The sequence below is a fragment of the Chinchilla lanigera genome, unplaced genomic scaffold (assembly GCF_000276665.1).
Source record: "Chinchilla lanigera isolate Chin_1 unplaced genomic scaffold, ChiLan1.0 scaffold00052, whole genome shotgun sequence".
In the NCBI taxonomy this organism is placed as follows: Eukaryota; Metazoa; Chordata; class Mammalia; order Rodentia; family Chinchillidae; genus Chinchilla; species Chinchilla lanigera.
In genome coordinates, this window is record NW_004955453.1 from 9259456 (window position 1) to 9274946 (window position 15491).

Here is a 15491-nt window from a genome sequence, read left to right on the forward strand (position 1 = left end):
GGAGAATTTGTTTCATGACTTTTTAAAAGGCCACTAACAATCCAGCCTTACATATTAGTATGAAACATAAAGCAGGAGTGCTATGGTAGCCACAGTATTTTGGATGTTGCTTTTGTTATTGTTTATGTGCCCTGACTTCCAAGGATGGGAGCGAGAGGAAGATAGCATACTGTCTCCATAGGAGTGACTGTTTGTACCTTAGAGATGCCTCATTGTCAGTAACAGACCAGGCTAAAGCCAGAAATATTTAAATGCTCATGGCTTCATGAAGACAGATGATATTTGTAGAAATCAGCATTTAGTCTTTATCATAAAAATTCCGATGACAATATTATGTTCCTAATTAATAAGAAATTGAGAACAGAATAGATCCTAAAATCAGCATTCTTAATTTTTGAAAGATTACACTAAGATATTTATAGGTAAGATATGAGTATCTCTGCACTACAACAGAAATAGTCTGTGACCAGTGATAAAGTTCACTCCTGAAAAAGTGTAACTCCTTGTCTACTTGCTGTTAGATTCTAAGAGAGGCTCACCGAACTCCACAAGCAACAAGTTCTCTTCCTGTCCATACTCCTCTCCTATCAAATTCTAACTGAGAATTTTCACCCTTTAAATCTTATTGAAATTCAATGGGTAGACCAGCATCAGTACAGCTTGTTGCATGTCTGAAGGATTGAGGGTGGAATACTATACATTATCCTAATGCCATAAAAATACACACACAACACAGAGGCATCACACACAACACACACACCGAACTCAAATACTACCTCTCCCCCCACAACACACATCACATACACCCCATACACACGTAGGCAGACAACAAACACCCCTCCCACAAGAACAAACTGCCATCTGCCTCTTCTGTTGGCTGTGTGCACTCTCCCCAGTCTGGCCCATATTGTGTGGCACTCTTTACTTTCCATGAAGTCTCTAAAACTTTTATACTGAAGTGAAGGCTGTTTGTAAGAGTTTCACTGACAGGAAAAGCCCTTGTACTCTATACACATTGCCTACCAAAATTCTCTATATAGAAATATACGATTTTGTTGTGCTCATTTCAACTCCTTCAGAGAAATCTCTTTTCTCATTAGTAACTTGGAGCTGTTCGGTTGAGTTGACCTTTCTCACAGGAAGTACTCCCCACCAGCTCACCACCACCACCGCCACCACAGTGCTACTAACTTTAGGAGTAGTTCTACGCGGGGCCAGACTCAGAAGCCACCAGAGTGAAGGGGGAGTAGCTACTCATTGCTCTTCTTCCCTTAACCATGCTGTGCAGAGGCAAGCTGAGCGTGCAGGTGCTCTGTGGACAGGCCTTGTTCTTTTCCTACAAGAAAAAGCTTGTACAGCAAAGTCATGGGCGAGCAGAGGGAAAATCTATTGGCAATGGAAGAGAAAAAATAAAATAGAATGAGTGATCTAAACATTCTCCAACATTAGGAAGTAGTCACAGCAAAAGCTGAAAAATCTCAAAACAAATTCTAATGAAGATAAGATGGAATAAGGAGATGGAAAATAAGGCAACTGAAAATCAATAGGAAGTGCTCTCGCAGTTGCTCAAAGTAGGGTTTGTGGAACCAAGTACAAAATCACATGTACTTAACCACCCATTTTCAAGTTATTCCTAACGGTATTGTAAGTCATTTCTGTGGAGTGGATTGAGATGCTTTGTCAGTGAAAGCCAAGTGTTATCCCCCTGTTTCTTAGGTTCAGTGATGATGTCACTTACAGATTGGGTAGCCTGCATAGTGGAACATAATTATCATAGAATAGTTTCACACATGACTGAACGTTTTAGAAAGACTTTTCCCATAACTTATTGCCTTTGTTTTCTGTGTTTGTGTATTTGATCACATCTCCACCATTGTTTGTCTTCCTCTCTTCCAACTCTTTGAGTTCTGCTGTACCTTTCTATTTATCACCTTTATTTCACTAGTTTTCCAGTAAATGATCTATAACCAAATTTCTGTTTCCTCCCACTCATTTCTTAACTCCATGGCAGTCTGGATCGCACCCCTCCTCCCCGCTCAAATGGAAACCACATTTAAAGGCCAAGTGTTTTCTTCACCTACACCTTCTTTTTAGTACATTCTTGGTGTTAAAATTATTTTTAAAAGACACACACACACATACATGCACGCACACACACATACACATGAGCACGCACACACACAAAATCCAGAATATATCTGTAGTAGATAATATTTTAAAGCAGTTCCCCCAATTTTCTAATTTTTTAATCAAACACCAAGTTCAGTGAAGTGAAGGATCGTTTTAGGCATAAACTAAGGTTATGAGTCAGTTGGCTTTAAAATACAGAAATGGTCTGGATTATCTTAGCGGAACCTGTCTAATTACTTGAGGACCTAAATTCTTAGACTTTTCCTGGCTAGAACAGATGGATGGAGGAGAAGGGAAGTACTGAAAAGAGGAAGCTCAACTCAGTTTCAAAGTCTGAGTGAGATTCAGGAGGCTCTTTCTGACTTAGAAAGGGACCATTGATGAGGAAATGCAGGCAGCTTTTAGAAGTGCAGAATGACCTTTGACTCACAGAGAGCAATGAGAACCAACCCAGTCCTACAACTACAAGGAAGGGATCTTTCCAACAAGCTTCCAGAAAGCCAGCACCAGTACCCTCTAGAGCCTCCACAAGATGCAGGTCTCAGCTTGGGAGACTCCAAGCAGAGAATCAGCAGAACCCTGCTGTTCTCAGATTTCTCACCCAAGAAATCTGTGCATTAGTAAATAGGGGTTGACTGAAGCCTCTCTGTGTGTAACAATTTGTTACAGCAGCAGCAGCAAACTAATACAGATTTCCAGAACTTTTTCTGAAATTCTATTTCTTCTACTGGAAATTACTTCATCTCACTGAACAACATGGACAGACTTCCATCTACATAAGACTGTTTGAGTTTGTGTATTTTATATGCACATATAGTGTATAGGCATCAATACATGCGTAACACCTGAAAAGTTCCACCTCTCTTCCTTCCTGCTAAGAGCTCGGGCTCTAGAAATGGACTTGATTTCTTGCTGTGTATCTTCTTCAGCCAAACTAGGGTGGTGATAATTGCCAGATCTTTCTCTCTTGTGATTTTGCATTTCCAACACATATCTGAACCTGAACAGACAAAATATTTGTTGGAATGGTGTGGGGCACCTCACAGAATGCTGGGGAAGCTAAACTGATCAAGAAACAAGGAAAGTAAAACCCGGAAGTCCCCAAGAGTGCCATCCCATGGGACACTCCACGCTGTGCCATAGGCCTTTCTCCTCCATTTCAGTCATCACCAGTCCTGTCGTCTATCTGACATCTTTATGTGCTTCTGGGGAATGCCAGTAATTAAGGGAGCTGTGATTAATAGCTGAGGAAATGGAGAAATGATCCAGCCTCATGTTGAAGGAGATGAAGAGTGGGAGGGACTCCAGGATAAAGAACCGCGGCACTCAAAGAGGAGGGAAAACAAGCTAGATGCAAACATCAGAAGTGGGGAAAGTCACCTAGACTCCCTGGTGATTTTTAAGTGCTTTTCTGTAGAGTGATGCGCTTCTCTTCTAAACCACGACGCAGGTGTTTGGGGCACCATCCGTGCTAAGGTCCATGAATGAGCTTCAGAAGTTTACAATCCTTGGCCACGTATGCAGTTTCTGAGTGCTTATTTATTTATTTATTTATTTATTTTGAGTGAGTGAGTTTGTACCTTTCATTAGATTCTCAAATAAGCCCATGATGCAAAAAAGTTTGTAGAATACTGCTGTCTGGCCATTCAAATCAAAACAAATCTGCTACCAGGAAATCAAGTGACCCCAAGGCAGACATAAAACATTAAATCTGAAAAGTCTGCATGTACTCAGGTACTTGCTCATCAAACAGTGTCAGAAAGCTACACAAAGTATGAGATCTGTTTGGAGCCAAACACTTAACAGTCAGCATCCAATGATCGTGGATTGAGAGGCTCGCTCTGGGGATTCCTTTGTGCCTAATTAAGTCAGTGACATAATAACAACATACATTACCTCCGTGCTTTTCATTTTTGCAGTATCTTGCTGTTTTTTTGTAGTTCTTAAAAGAAACCCCCTCAGTCTTCATGCTTAGGTATAGGATAACCAGAATGCCTGTTATCTGCCTGGTACTGATCACTGCTTGACAATATAAGGCTGTGTGAGTGGCTCAAGCTCTGATTTCTATATTTGCTTGAATGAGATCTGGTCACTTTCAGGGAAAAAAGAAAGGCTTACTCCTGCGACCTCCAGTATTTCTCAGCTCACTCGTCTGGTGGAGAAAAACTAAGCACACGCTCACATTCTACCTTTGTTTATAAATTATACATATCTAGATACCATACACTGGTTAAGGAAATGAAGCAAATAAAAGTTCCTACTGTCATGCAATGTGGAACCTTATGAAAGAAGACAGACCATAGGTAAAATAAACTGTACAGTAGTGTTGCAGCTGCTTAATGCAATAGAGAAAAATAAAGCAGGAGAGAACATCTAGGTGGACTCGAAGGGAGAATTGCACTTTTGCATAACCCCAGAGAGAGTGAGTGAAGACCTAGAGTATTAATGATTTGGTTCTTTGTAACCGTTTGACAAGGTGTCTGTGTTCACATATATTACATTAAATAGCACATAATTTGTTCATTTAGTTAACCAATATCAGTTCCAATATCTTCTTGTACCTTAAGCAATCATTTTAGAGATCAGTTACATGAGCAACTCTAATAAAATCCTCTGTCTTTGCTATTCTTATACTGCACCTTTCAGATCTAGCCTAATTACTAAGTCTGTGTGGCTGTTTTAGTGTCAGATATGAAGTCTTATAGTAAATTGCCTCTTTGGTTCAATACTGATTTGGTTCCCTGGGTAATTTTCCCATCATATGGTTTATGTAGCAATGAGTAAGTCTCCTAAATGTCTGAAGTCATTTTGTGTTTTTGTCTTGCTTTCAAGCAGGTGGTTGGGGACAATCTATGCAAAAAGCAGTAGTTGGACAGCTGGTAGTGAGCTACTCACAGGAAGTGGTAACTCACTGGATTTCCTCTCCTTTCAGTTAAGTTGTATTAGCACAGCATGAGCATTTCCCTTTTTACTGGAGGAGACAAGATTTGTTCCACGGCTTGGTGAAGCTTCAGAGGGAAAAAAGTTTGAGGACACTGATAGTTTCAAGATATTTTTGTGATTGAAATTTCAGCAACACAATGAGCTTCCGAGGGAAGGTTTTTAAACGGGAGCCCAGTGAATTCAGGAAGAAGAGACGGACAGTGAAGAGAGTAAATCCAGAAGAAATCCACAGATTTAGTTCTGTAGGTATCCAAATATCGCATATTGCTTTGTATCTTTTCTTCAGTACTTGCTTTGAAAAAGGGGTCAGCTCGAGAGTAGTTTTCTAACCTAAACTCCTGAGCAAAGTTTTGTATAAAAGAAAAAATTATGTTGGGCTCATAATTGTCCTGTTTTACTTGTATCATTATTTTGAAATCACATTATTTCCAAGCTACTTTTAGAACTACTGATAGAGGGTTTAAATAAGTATAACATTACTAGAATACTTGGAATATTTGTAAGTTTGTCTTAAACTATGGTACAAGTTGTTACTTCTGGAGCAGTTATTCTTTCGATTTTAAAAGCCTGTAATTGTAAAAAAGAAGGCCTCAGTTGATGATACACATATATATAGCTATGTTTTTTTTAAAATTGATGTTCTGGTTTCATCATATAATAATTTATTTTAACATTCTTAGAAAGGGCAATGTAAATATAAAAGAAAAAATAAGTAGCATAGCTCAGAAAGATGTATAAAAGTTGATAATTTTTGGTTTCAAAAGATTTGGTACTGTTTCACAGGTTCCAGTAATTCTGCCTTATTCTCTGCCAATGAAAAGAGGGCTCTGGAAATATGTACTTCTTAGAGGACTCTAGATTTTTGCCTGAGAGAACTACTAACAGTTGAATGTCAGAGCCAACTGCTAGAGCACTTCAGTGCCTCGTGTGTAATGTGGAAGGCTCACTTCATGGGACAAATGGCTACAGCGACATTAGTGGTAGCTCATTTTAGAAGACAGACCATATTTGCAGAATGGTTGAAGCTTTGTTGTTTTTCTTTATGGCGAGCTTTCTTACCCTAGCACCACTGTCATTTAGGATCTGAGAATTCTTTCTGTGTAGGAGTGTTCTGTGCATTGTAAGATATTTAGCAATATCTCTGGCATTGAATGCTAGAGGCAGCCTCTTCTCAATGGTGAGAAATAAAAAATCTCCAAACATCAAATGCTCACTTTGCTTAGTTGAAACCACATTTCAGGCTCTAAACAAAAATCATTTTGTAATATAAAAGTCTGTCATCTAGAAAGAGAAAGGGCTCATAAAATTATGTGTGCATCAAAGATAATTTATGAATTGTCATTTGTGAATATGAATAATCACTGAGCTCTTAACAGGCCAAAACCACGAACAAGAATACTGTCCTTGAGTTAATAGTGGTTGTCTTTATACTTATAGTTACCTGTTGATAATTTAATAATAGCAGGATTTATCAGAGGTCTGGCCAGTAGGATTGGTGTTGTGTTGTTTGTTCAGATTCTGTCTCAGAGCTGCACGTCTGCTGTTAGTGAACACACAATCAAGCCCGTCAGCCTTATTTCTGTGGATAGATGCAGCTTGGGTTTTTTGCCTACTGTGTCCCAACCAGAATGTAGTCCTGGATCCAAATTTTGTTCTCCATTTACCAGAAGTAGGAGTCCAGTTGTGATCCTTATGGCTCCATAAACACCTTACTAGTTGTTTACCTTCAGCCTATTAAAAAGTGCAGTTGTTTCAGAAATCGGCTTGTCTTGAGATCATTTTAATCTTTAAACCATTCCAAAGCATAATGTCCCTACTGCTTTTCTGTCATTGGAATTTGGGAGAACCATGGGTTTTGTCACCCTGAGACTCACTTTTTTGCCACCACTCAAAGGGACAACACGCAGGAGAAGGACATGTCTATCGTGTACACGCACCGCACATACAGGATTGGCAAAAGGACAGTCCCCAGTGTCTCACGGTATAATGAAGCTAATCGCTCTTTGAATTATCTTAATTGAATTTGAATGTATTGCTGCTAAGCACCATGGGAAAAGCAGCCAGTAAGGACACAATGTTTTCCCACAGCATTCAGTAGCAATGCATTCAAATTTAATTAAGATCATTCATGCAGTGATTAGCTTTCTTCTCTGGAAGGCACTGGGGACTTTCCTGCTACAGTTGCCTGTTTTTGGTCTCCCTTAGATAGGGATATCTCCTTGCACAGGTTGTCTCTTCTATTGAGTAGAGGATTGTTTCATCCATTCTTGAGTATTGTCCTAAGATGTGGTTTTCATTTTGGAAAACAGTTCAAGAAAGTGCAACAAGTAATTAACAGGCTAGATCTGAGACAGATGTCTTGAGGTCATCCCGTCTGACTCTCACACACTTCTGGATATTTCTTAAATCATTCTGAGCTGCAGTTTCCTCTTCTGAAAAAATATTGACAATAACCCCTGTTTGGTTTTAGGATTGCTTATTTGAATGAAATTGGATGATGTACCTTCTGAACATGCTTTAAGTGCTGTGAAAAGTGAAAAGTGCTGTGCAGTGTTATTAAAGCCAAATAAAAACGCTGCACTTCCATGGGCAAAGAAGAAGGGGACACGGCCCTAATTCTTTTCCATGACTACAGTGAAGGCGCCAGCCAGAGGATTTCATCCTGGGAGCCCCTCTGTTAACAGAGCCCCCCAGCAGACACACTTGTAGGCTGTGTCAAGCTTGGTGTTCCGGGTTCCCAGGTCCTTCCGGGTTGGTGAGGTTTGCCTCAAAAACAGCATGTTTTTTCTTCCCTTCCTCAGGCTCAATTTAGCAGATACCCACCCAAAGAGACAAGTTTCCACAGCACGTTCATCTAAGCTTTCTAAAACCAAACCAACATCACCACATCGGCTTTGAAATCTGCTCAGTAGATGGTTAGAGAAAAAAAAAGAATCAAGTCACAAAATTACCCAAAGATGGCCACAAGGCTTAAGGTAAAGTTAGAGAATAAAATAATAATTTCTTTTAAACTTTTGGAAATACTCAGATATTCTAGTGAAAGGAGAAATAATGATAGCTACAGATAATTACCACAGATTATCAGTTTTTGTAATGATCATGTGGTTTGTGAGCTCAACAAGCCCATTCTTGCTCTAAGGCAAATTTAGAAATTGCATAACTCCTAGTGAACTTGTATCCAAGCACAGAGAACCCCATGACTTCCTAAATGTGCCACCCAAGCCTTATGCTCTCTTGAGCTAGACTGACAGTTTTGTGCCCTCTGTTATCCTCAAGTGCTGTTTGAAGCTGTGTAGTTTACCATTGAAATTTTAATTGTATTGGAAGTTTCTACTGTTAATCCAATTTCCAAATGTATAGACCAAAAAATACCTTGATAGATTTTAATCCATTTATCACAGACAATATACAGCTTAGAGAGCACAATTGCGTTATGAGAAAAGTTAAAGGAAAATGAAACTTACTTGTTAGATCATCAAGTAGCACTACTTCCCTTTATCTCTGAAATAGGTATAGTGTCCTACGGTTGATGGCTTTCTCTTTAACTGCCTTTCTATTTTCGTTTTTTACCAGAATTATTTAATATTATCTCTGGTTCAAAACAAGTCAATAGAAAGATAATTTCCTTCCCAAATTTCATGTCCTAATTTAGAAAGATTAAATACATGACTATGTTCCGTTATTATGCCAATCTTCTGCACAGAAAAAAAGTGCAGAACTTTTAAAAATAAATGAGATTTGTTTTTAAGTTGTTACTGGTTTGTGAATCGTTAATTTGTAGGATAGTAAAGTATTTAGAAAACTTTTCATATGCATGAAAATTCTTTCTGTAGAAAGATGATCTAATCTGAATGCCTTTAACATATTTCCTGACTATATTGCCATGTGTTACACTGTATTACTGCCTTTCAGATGACTTTTTTATCCTCTATTCTTCCGTGTCCATATGAGCAACCTCCCTCTCTGCTCAGATGTGCTTCCTTACTGTCACTCTCTGTTGTTCACAGACAGCCAGAGGGGGTTGCCTGCTTAGGCCTTTGTAGAATAAGCCACCTGGTTAAAAGGAAGGACAGGATGGGCTCCCAGATGAAATAAGAGTCAATCTGAGTTGAAACACAGCAGCCAGCAGGAATGAAATTTATAGTGAATAGCTTGAAGAAAACAAAGAAGCAGGATTAGGAGAAGAGGGGGAGTTCTACCAGAATCACAGAAATGGAGAAGTGTGTATGCAACTTGATCTGGCCCAGGAATCTAGGGGAGCACATGTCAGAGGATTCTGGGTGTGGGCTGCAGCAGGGGCACCAGCTAGCTCAGGCACCAGAGAGCAGCAGAGGAGCTACACCCAGAGCGTGCTTGCGAGCGGGGCCTGCGTCTTGCGCAGGAATCACCTCACTTTCCCCAGAGTTAACTAAGGGAGGGAGGAGAGTGACAGCAGCAGAGGGGAGGAGAGAGCCACCTATCTGAGCAGGATGTGTGTCATGAGAAGGGAGTGTCACAGCATATAGGAACTAAGATCGGCTCCCAATAACTATTTATTTTTTGATGCTGGTATTGATGAAAAGTTTTTGATTTTAAAGACCCCCCTCAGTTGGTGGCAATTTCCAATGTGGATACTAACCCAAGGATTGTGAGCATTCATTATATGATTCCTAACAGGAAACAAGCACACAAACAAAGCTTTGTTGCTTTTTGTCCTTTCATAACCATCTTCTTTACCGATAGAGTAGAGGAGACCGTATAGGAGCCAGAGAGAGCTGAGTTAAAATACTTCCATTCAGACTTCTAGCCAAATCTTCAGAATCCAAGTTTCCTCACGTATCAACACACACACACACACTCACACACACACAGACATGCACACACACATATACACACCAAAATTATGATGATTTCATATAAGATTAATGGAGGTATTAAATAATAGATGTTAAAAGCATACCATAATTCTTGCCCTTGATCATTATGGCAGTGGTAAAAAATACCTATTATTAGCATTTATGTGTTATGCTATTTAAAATGCTGGTAACTATTGTTACTATTATTACATTTTTGGTGGGACTGTTATTTCCATGAGCAAACATGCATAAGTTATTTTAATATAACAGAGCAACTGTGACTTTTCAGTTTAAAATGTCAGACGTGGAGGTGACTTGGAGCTGGGAATGGCTTAGGGGTGCCTTGTTTGTTACACAGTGTAGGGATCTGCCACACTTTCAAGTTAAGAAAGCAACTTTATGGTGAGCAAAATTATAGCATGTGACACTGTCACCACTGAAAAAAATGTGGCCGTAGACTCATATTTTGACTTCTTGATGTTCTGGTATCATTGGAAAGTGATGAGTTGAATGATTTAGTGTTAATGGAAAATTTGAGGTAGGATTGCACTTAGTGTATCATTTTAGAAACTCAAAATTCAGTGAGTCCCCACCCCAGGACACATGATGTTATATATTTTACATAATGAGGTGGCATTGGGATGCAGCTCTAATATATGACTTTATTAAACCTAAATTCCTACATGTAAGAGACAGAACTCATGGCTACAAGAGATCCTTTCAAACCATTCAAATCCAAATAAACATAGACTAAGAAAACCATAGTCTTTTATTATAGGTACTACTCCTTGTATTATATAGCATTAGATTTCTTCAGTTACAAGGATTAAAATCTTATTCCAGTAAATAAGTGGAACCCAGATAAAGGAACAGAAGACAAGATTGGGAGACAGGGTTGGGAAAGAACTGAGAATGGATTTGCACTGTCTCGGAGGAGTGGGTCAAGCATGCGCTTGCTATTTTTGAAGCAAGGGATGGTCTTGGGAGAGTGAAGACCCAGAAATGAGCCAATTGCAGTCCTTTTCTCAGTTTTTGCATTCCTCCACTTGGGATTCAGAGTTCTGCAGGGAAGCGTTGAACAGGCCTCACTAAGGTCACTTACCCTTGACCACGGCAGAACAGGACCCTTTTAATAATCAGACCCAGCAAGACTGGTCCTCTTAGGAAGGGGCAGAGAAGTCTTGGTAAGGAAATTAAAATGTTACTACTAAAAAAAGTCATAATAGTTGATTCCAAGACTAGATAACAAAAAAATCCTGATGCATATTCAATCTCTAGTAGCCACAGATAAGAAAGGGGGTACAAGAATGGGCTAGTATTATGGGAAGATTGGTTGAAAATATAGGATACATGTTATGGACAGAACTATTTACATGTTGGTGTATGTGGCATGTATGTGTCATATGCACATTCCATGCAGTCCCCACTGGCCACTCGAGTGAAAGTTTGTATGACTATTAAAGTACTGAGACAATCTCAAAAGTTTAAGCTGGTGGCAGCTTTTATCACAGACTTTATACAAATTAAATGTTCCCTGCAGTTTGCTCTAAGGCATTAATTCCCCCAGTGTCAGGCAATCTTGTAATTGGGTTGTGATGCATTTTTAATGATATTTATTATCTTTCAAGTGTTTCTAGAGAACTAAATGAGACATGTAATTTAATTTGATTTAGATCTTCTTGGATATTTTCTACTTCTTTTCAAGTACTAATGTTATACAGAGAAGCAACCACTGTTACTGTTTAATTTTCACTTGCTGTACAAAATGTATGAATTTGGATATAATGCCAAGGTGTATATGGGGTCATAGTTCCCTAAAAGAAAACAAAATTGAAAAAGTATGAATTCAGTTCAAGAGCATACCTTACATAAAAAGTACTGTAAAGTTTATTTGTCTTTGGTTTCCTAATTTTTATTAAGGGTTAAAAAATAATAATTCTGATTTTTCTAACTATAATGTTTGTATTGGATATGATGAATTAATAATCTCATAATCATGATCATATATATATGTATATATATATATATATATATTCCCTATATTTGCAAAGGACTTTACACTTTACCAAATTTAACTTGGTTTATTTTACTGAAATAAACTAACATTCAAAAAATTGTTACTGGTTGATTTCTGTGAGATCCATGTTACCAAGGAAACCGTTTCCAAACTCAGCTTAATCTGAGTTTGCCCAGCTGTACAGTTCTTAACTTTGATTTCCCTAGTGTTTTTCCATTCTCATGAAATTGTGGCTCAAGACAGAGAAAAGGTTAATAGGTCAACCTAAGATGGCTTATTCCTTACTTAATCATTTCCTTTTTGGTAAGAAAAGCTAGTCTTGTTTTCTGAAGCTCAGACATTTGAGCGATTGTCCAGAGAAGCTCCCTCTGATGAAAGGCTGAATTAAATCTGTCACAGGACCACAGGCTAACAGCTGTAGCCACGGATCCAGCTGCATAGACTCTCTCCGATCCTCTCATTTATTTTAAACACAAAGAATGTGGAGGTTGGTTCCATTCCAAGTACATGAAGGCCAAAGGGTACTGGATTATGTTAGGGTTTAAAGAATCCGTGTATCATATGGAGATCAGTTAATAGTCGCCTTGTTTCTCAATTGTTTTAGAGAGCTCAATTTGGCAGTTCTTTTTAGGCTCTTGCTCAGGACCCTATTTCCTTGTCTTATATGCCAAGAACTGAAAAGAACTTTTATGTAATTATAATGTTATGCCTTAATAAGAGTCTGCACTATTGGTCCTAAAGTAAATATCTATTTTTGTTGGTTTTTCTGTGTTATTGAGCAGGACGAAGACTTTTGCATACTGAAGAAGGATATAGGATTAACCCTATATCTGTGCTGTATAGTATTAATTTTGGTATACATATTAAAAGTAGAACAAAGATTCAGGTAGCTAGAAATAGCAAGGGTCATGGAAGAGCGAAGGAGTCCCAGAGAGCGCCACAGGAAGCCTTGCGTGTCAAAGAAAGATCATTACACTTCTCAAAGCTGGGATATAAAATTCTCTCACAGTGCTTCTTGGCAAGAGTAATTTTTTCTGAAAAGGAGAACCAAGAATAACTAGTTCAGATGAACAGAACTAGAGTGACCCCAATAGTCAGTTCCAAAGGTTTACCTCCCTAATTATATTTAAAATTTAGAAGCCAATTATGTGGCCCCCCAAACACAAGGAATTTGCTGTAGAGATTGTTCTCTCTGCCTAAGAGTGCCAACCACTTTCCCAAGTAGCTCCCTAGCACTGATAAGCTCTCATCTTTCTACTACAGTAAGAAATTCTTAGTATTTCCCACCTTGATTGTTCTGTGGCTATTTCCATTTGTGAAGCTGATGGCTTTAATACCAAACCAATCCCAAATTTAATCCTTTTCTTTTGATCTGAAAGTATAAATACACGAAAGTATTTTCTAGGTTGTATCTCAAGGAAAACAAAAGGTACAATTTCAATTTTCATTTGCTATTATGCAAAATAGAATAGGTTGCTTTCCTTTTTCTTATGGGGGATAGAGCTGCTTAACTCAATTTAGGAGAAACACAGAGGAGATGCTGCTGTACTGCTTTTGTTCATCTATTTCACTGCTTTCCTTATGTTATTACCTCTTCTGCCTTTCTTGGCATCATTGTTATCAGAGTTTTGAAAGAAAACTTGGATAATTATCATAAAAGCATATAGGACAGTTTCAGAGTGTAGTTGGTTGATTTGACTTGGTTTTGTTGTAAGTTTGGAGGTAAAGCATGTGGAATAATTTTCAATCACTTTCAAATAAAGACAAATCTATGTCTGTTGTGTGGGGGTTCACTTACCAGTTGTCTCCTTGATCTTTACAACATTGTCCTTGTTATCTGCTCTGATCAACATCAGCTAAGGCTCAGGTGACTTCTCAGTCTTCCCTGGTAGGTAAGATTCTGAAATTCCCACTAGAGTTTCTGACTTCTCACCCTTTACAACAATCAACACTACACACAGGTGTGTGAGTCACCAGATCTTTTTGGTTGGCTACAAAGCCAAGAAGACTTTAGTTATTAAATTCCTAATTGTTTCCCTGTTTTGCTAACGTTATTTCTGGAACCACATTCCTAATCTGTAATTATTCTCGCCTCATCTCTTTTCCCAAGTTATTTGCGTATCCTATTTTTGTAGTCACTTGAATCTCTTAGTGGTTGAATTTCTTTGTGAATTCCCACTGTAATATTTCTAGGCTTCCTCTCTGGTGGATTTTCAAAGAGTAAATGATTTTACAATCAAATAACTCCCAGGTGTTTTGCTGAAGACTTGATAGTTTTGACAAACCAAGCTTATTTTTTTCTACCATGATGAAAGCAATCTCTGTTCATTACAGAAAAGGATGCAGAAAAATCTGGCAACATATTGAACATTATACTCCCATTCAAATGTAATTAATAATCTTTGGATCTGTATCTGTAATCTTTTTTATTTAAAGTTTTAAAACTTGTACAGTTATTCTGTTGTACAATATTTCCATTTTTATTAAACAATAATACATATGCAGGTTACATTTTTACTATAACCTTACAAAAGCCCAGGTTTAAAGTATGAATAGTTGCATAGGATTGTTGTGCTTCACTTTTTTAATTCTTTCTTACCCTTGATGAATTATTGTCTTCCACTTTTCCGTGGCTGTACCCTTCCAGACTGACTACCCCTTACAGATATTAGATTGTAGATATTCTGATTTGAATGCTAATGCCATAATGTACGTGGATCTAGACCCATTGGCAAGATGACCTTGAAATCTCTTCTTCTGACATTGTACTCTTTCTTTCTTTTTCCTTTTGTAGCAATGCTTAGTATGTTGATTATGTACTCCACTGTCCTCAAGTTTTTCTGCTAAAAAGCCAATCATATGAAAAACATTGTGAGTTCACTAACATCACTGAAGCATTGGCGCATTCATGGCTTAATGTACAATTATTCGTTAATTTCCTCCCATCTCTAGCCTAGTTGCAATGACATTCCCAAGCTCATTATAGCAGTCATTCTTTCTCTACTACACATCTTTCTCTGAAATTATGAGCCACTCTTTTGAATAGCAGCCCTAAAGTCTTCTCTAACCTGCCTCCCTTTTTATCCTCCCTGGATGGAAGAACATATGTTTACTCTGTCTTTTTCTTTTTTTTAAATTTATTAGTATGTGTTTGCCATATAGTGATCATAGGGAATTTGTACCTCTACATAATACATCTAATTCTTGTTTTTTTTTGCATTCTTCTCCTCCCTTTAACCATTCTTCTCTTCCCCATTTAAAAAAACTTTGTTTCTGTTTTTTTCGTGCACACTCTCTTTTTAAACCCCTCTTCCCTTCTTTCCCTTCCGCCTCCCCGTTCCATTGTTCACCTTCCCCACATGAGCATGTTCTTCCTACTTCCCATGGTCTGTCCTACCTCTGGCTCCTCATGTACCCTTTGGGGTTCTCACACAAGAGAAACAATGCAATATTTAAACTTGCGTGTCTGATTTATTTCACTTAAAATTGTGGTCTCAAGGTGCAATGATTTACCTAAAGATTTCTCAGGTGTATCCTTTATGGCAGAGAAGTATTCCATTTTATAT

The 15491-nt window shown here is 38.2% G+C and overlaps 1 protein-coding gene across 7 annotated transcripts in view; it reads left to right on the forward strand.

Moving 5' to 3' along the window:
* Positions 1-15491, forward strand: part of Dock10 (dedicator of cytokinesis 10) — a 195036-nt gene that overhangs the window by 29921 nt on the left and 149624 nt on the right. For 3 of the 7 annotated variants that reach the window (XM_013519951.1, XM_005395479.2, XM_013519952.1), the window contains exon 1: positions 5071-5315. The exons of the other annotated variants lie outside the window; for them this stretch is intronic. In XM_013519951.1, the coding sequence (XP_013375405.1) occupies positions 5211-5315 (105 nt within the window). In that variant the 5' untranslated portion in view covers positions 5071-5210. Of the gene's footprint in view, positions 1-5070; positions 5316-15491 lie in introns of those variants that run through there. 7 annotated transcript variants of the gene reach the window in all.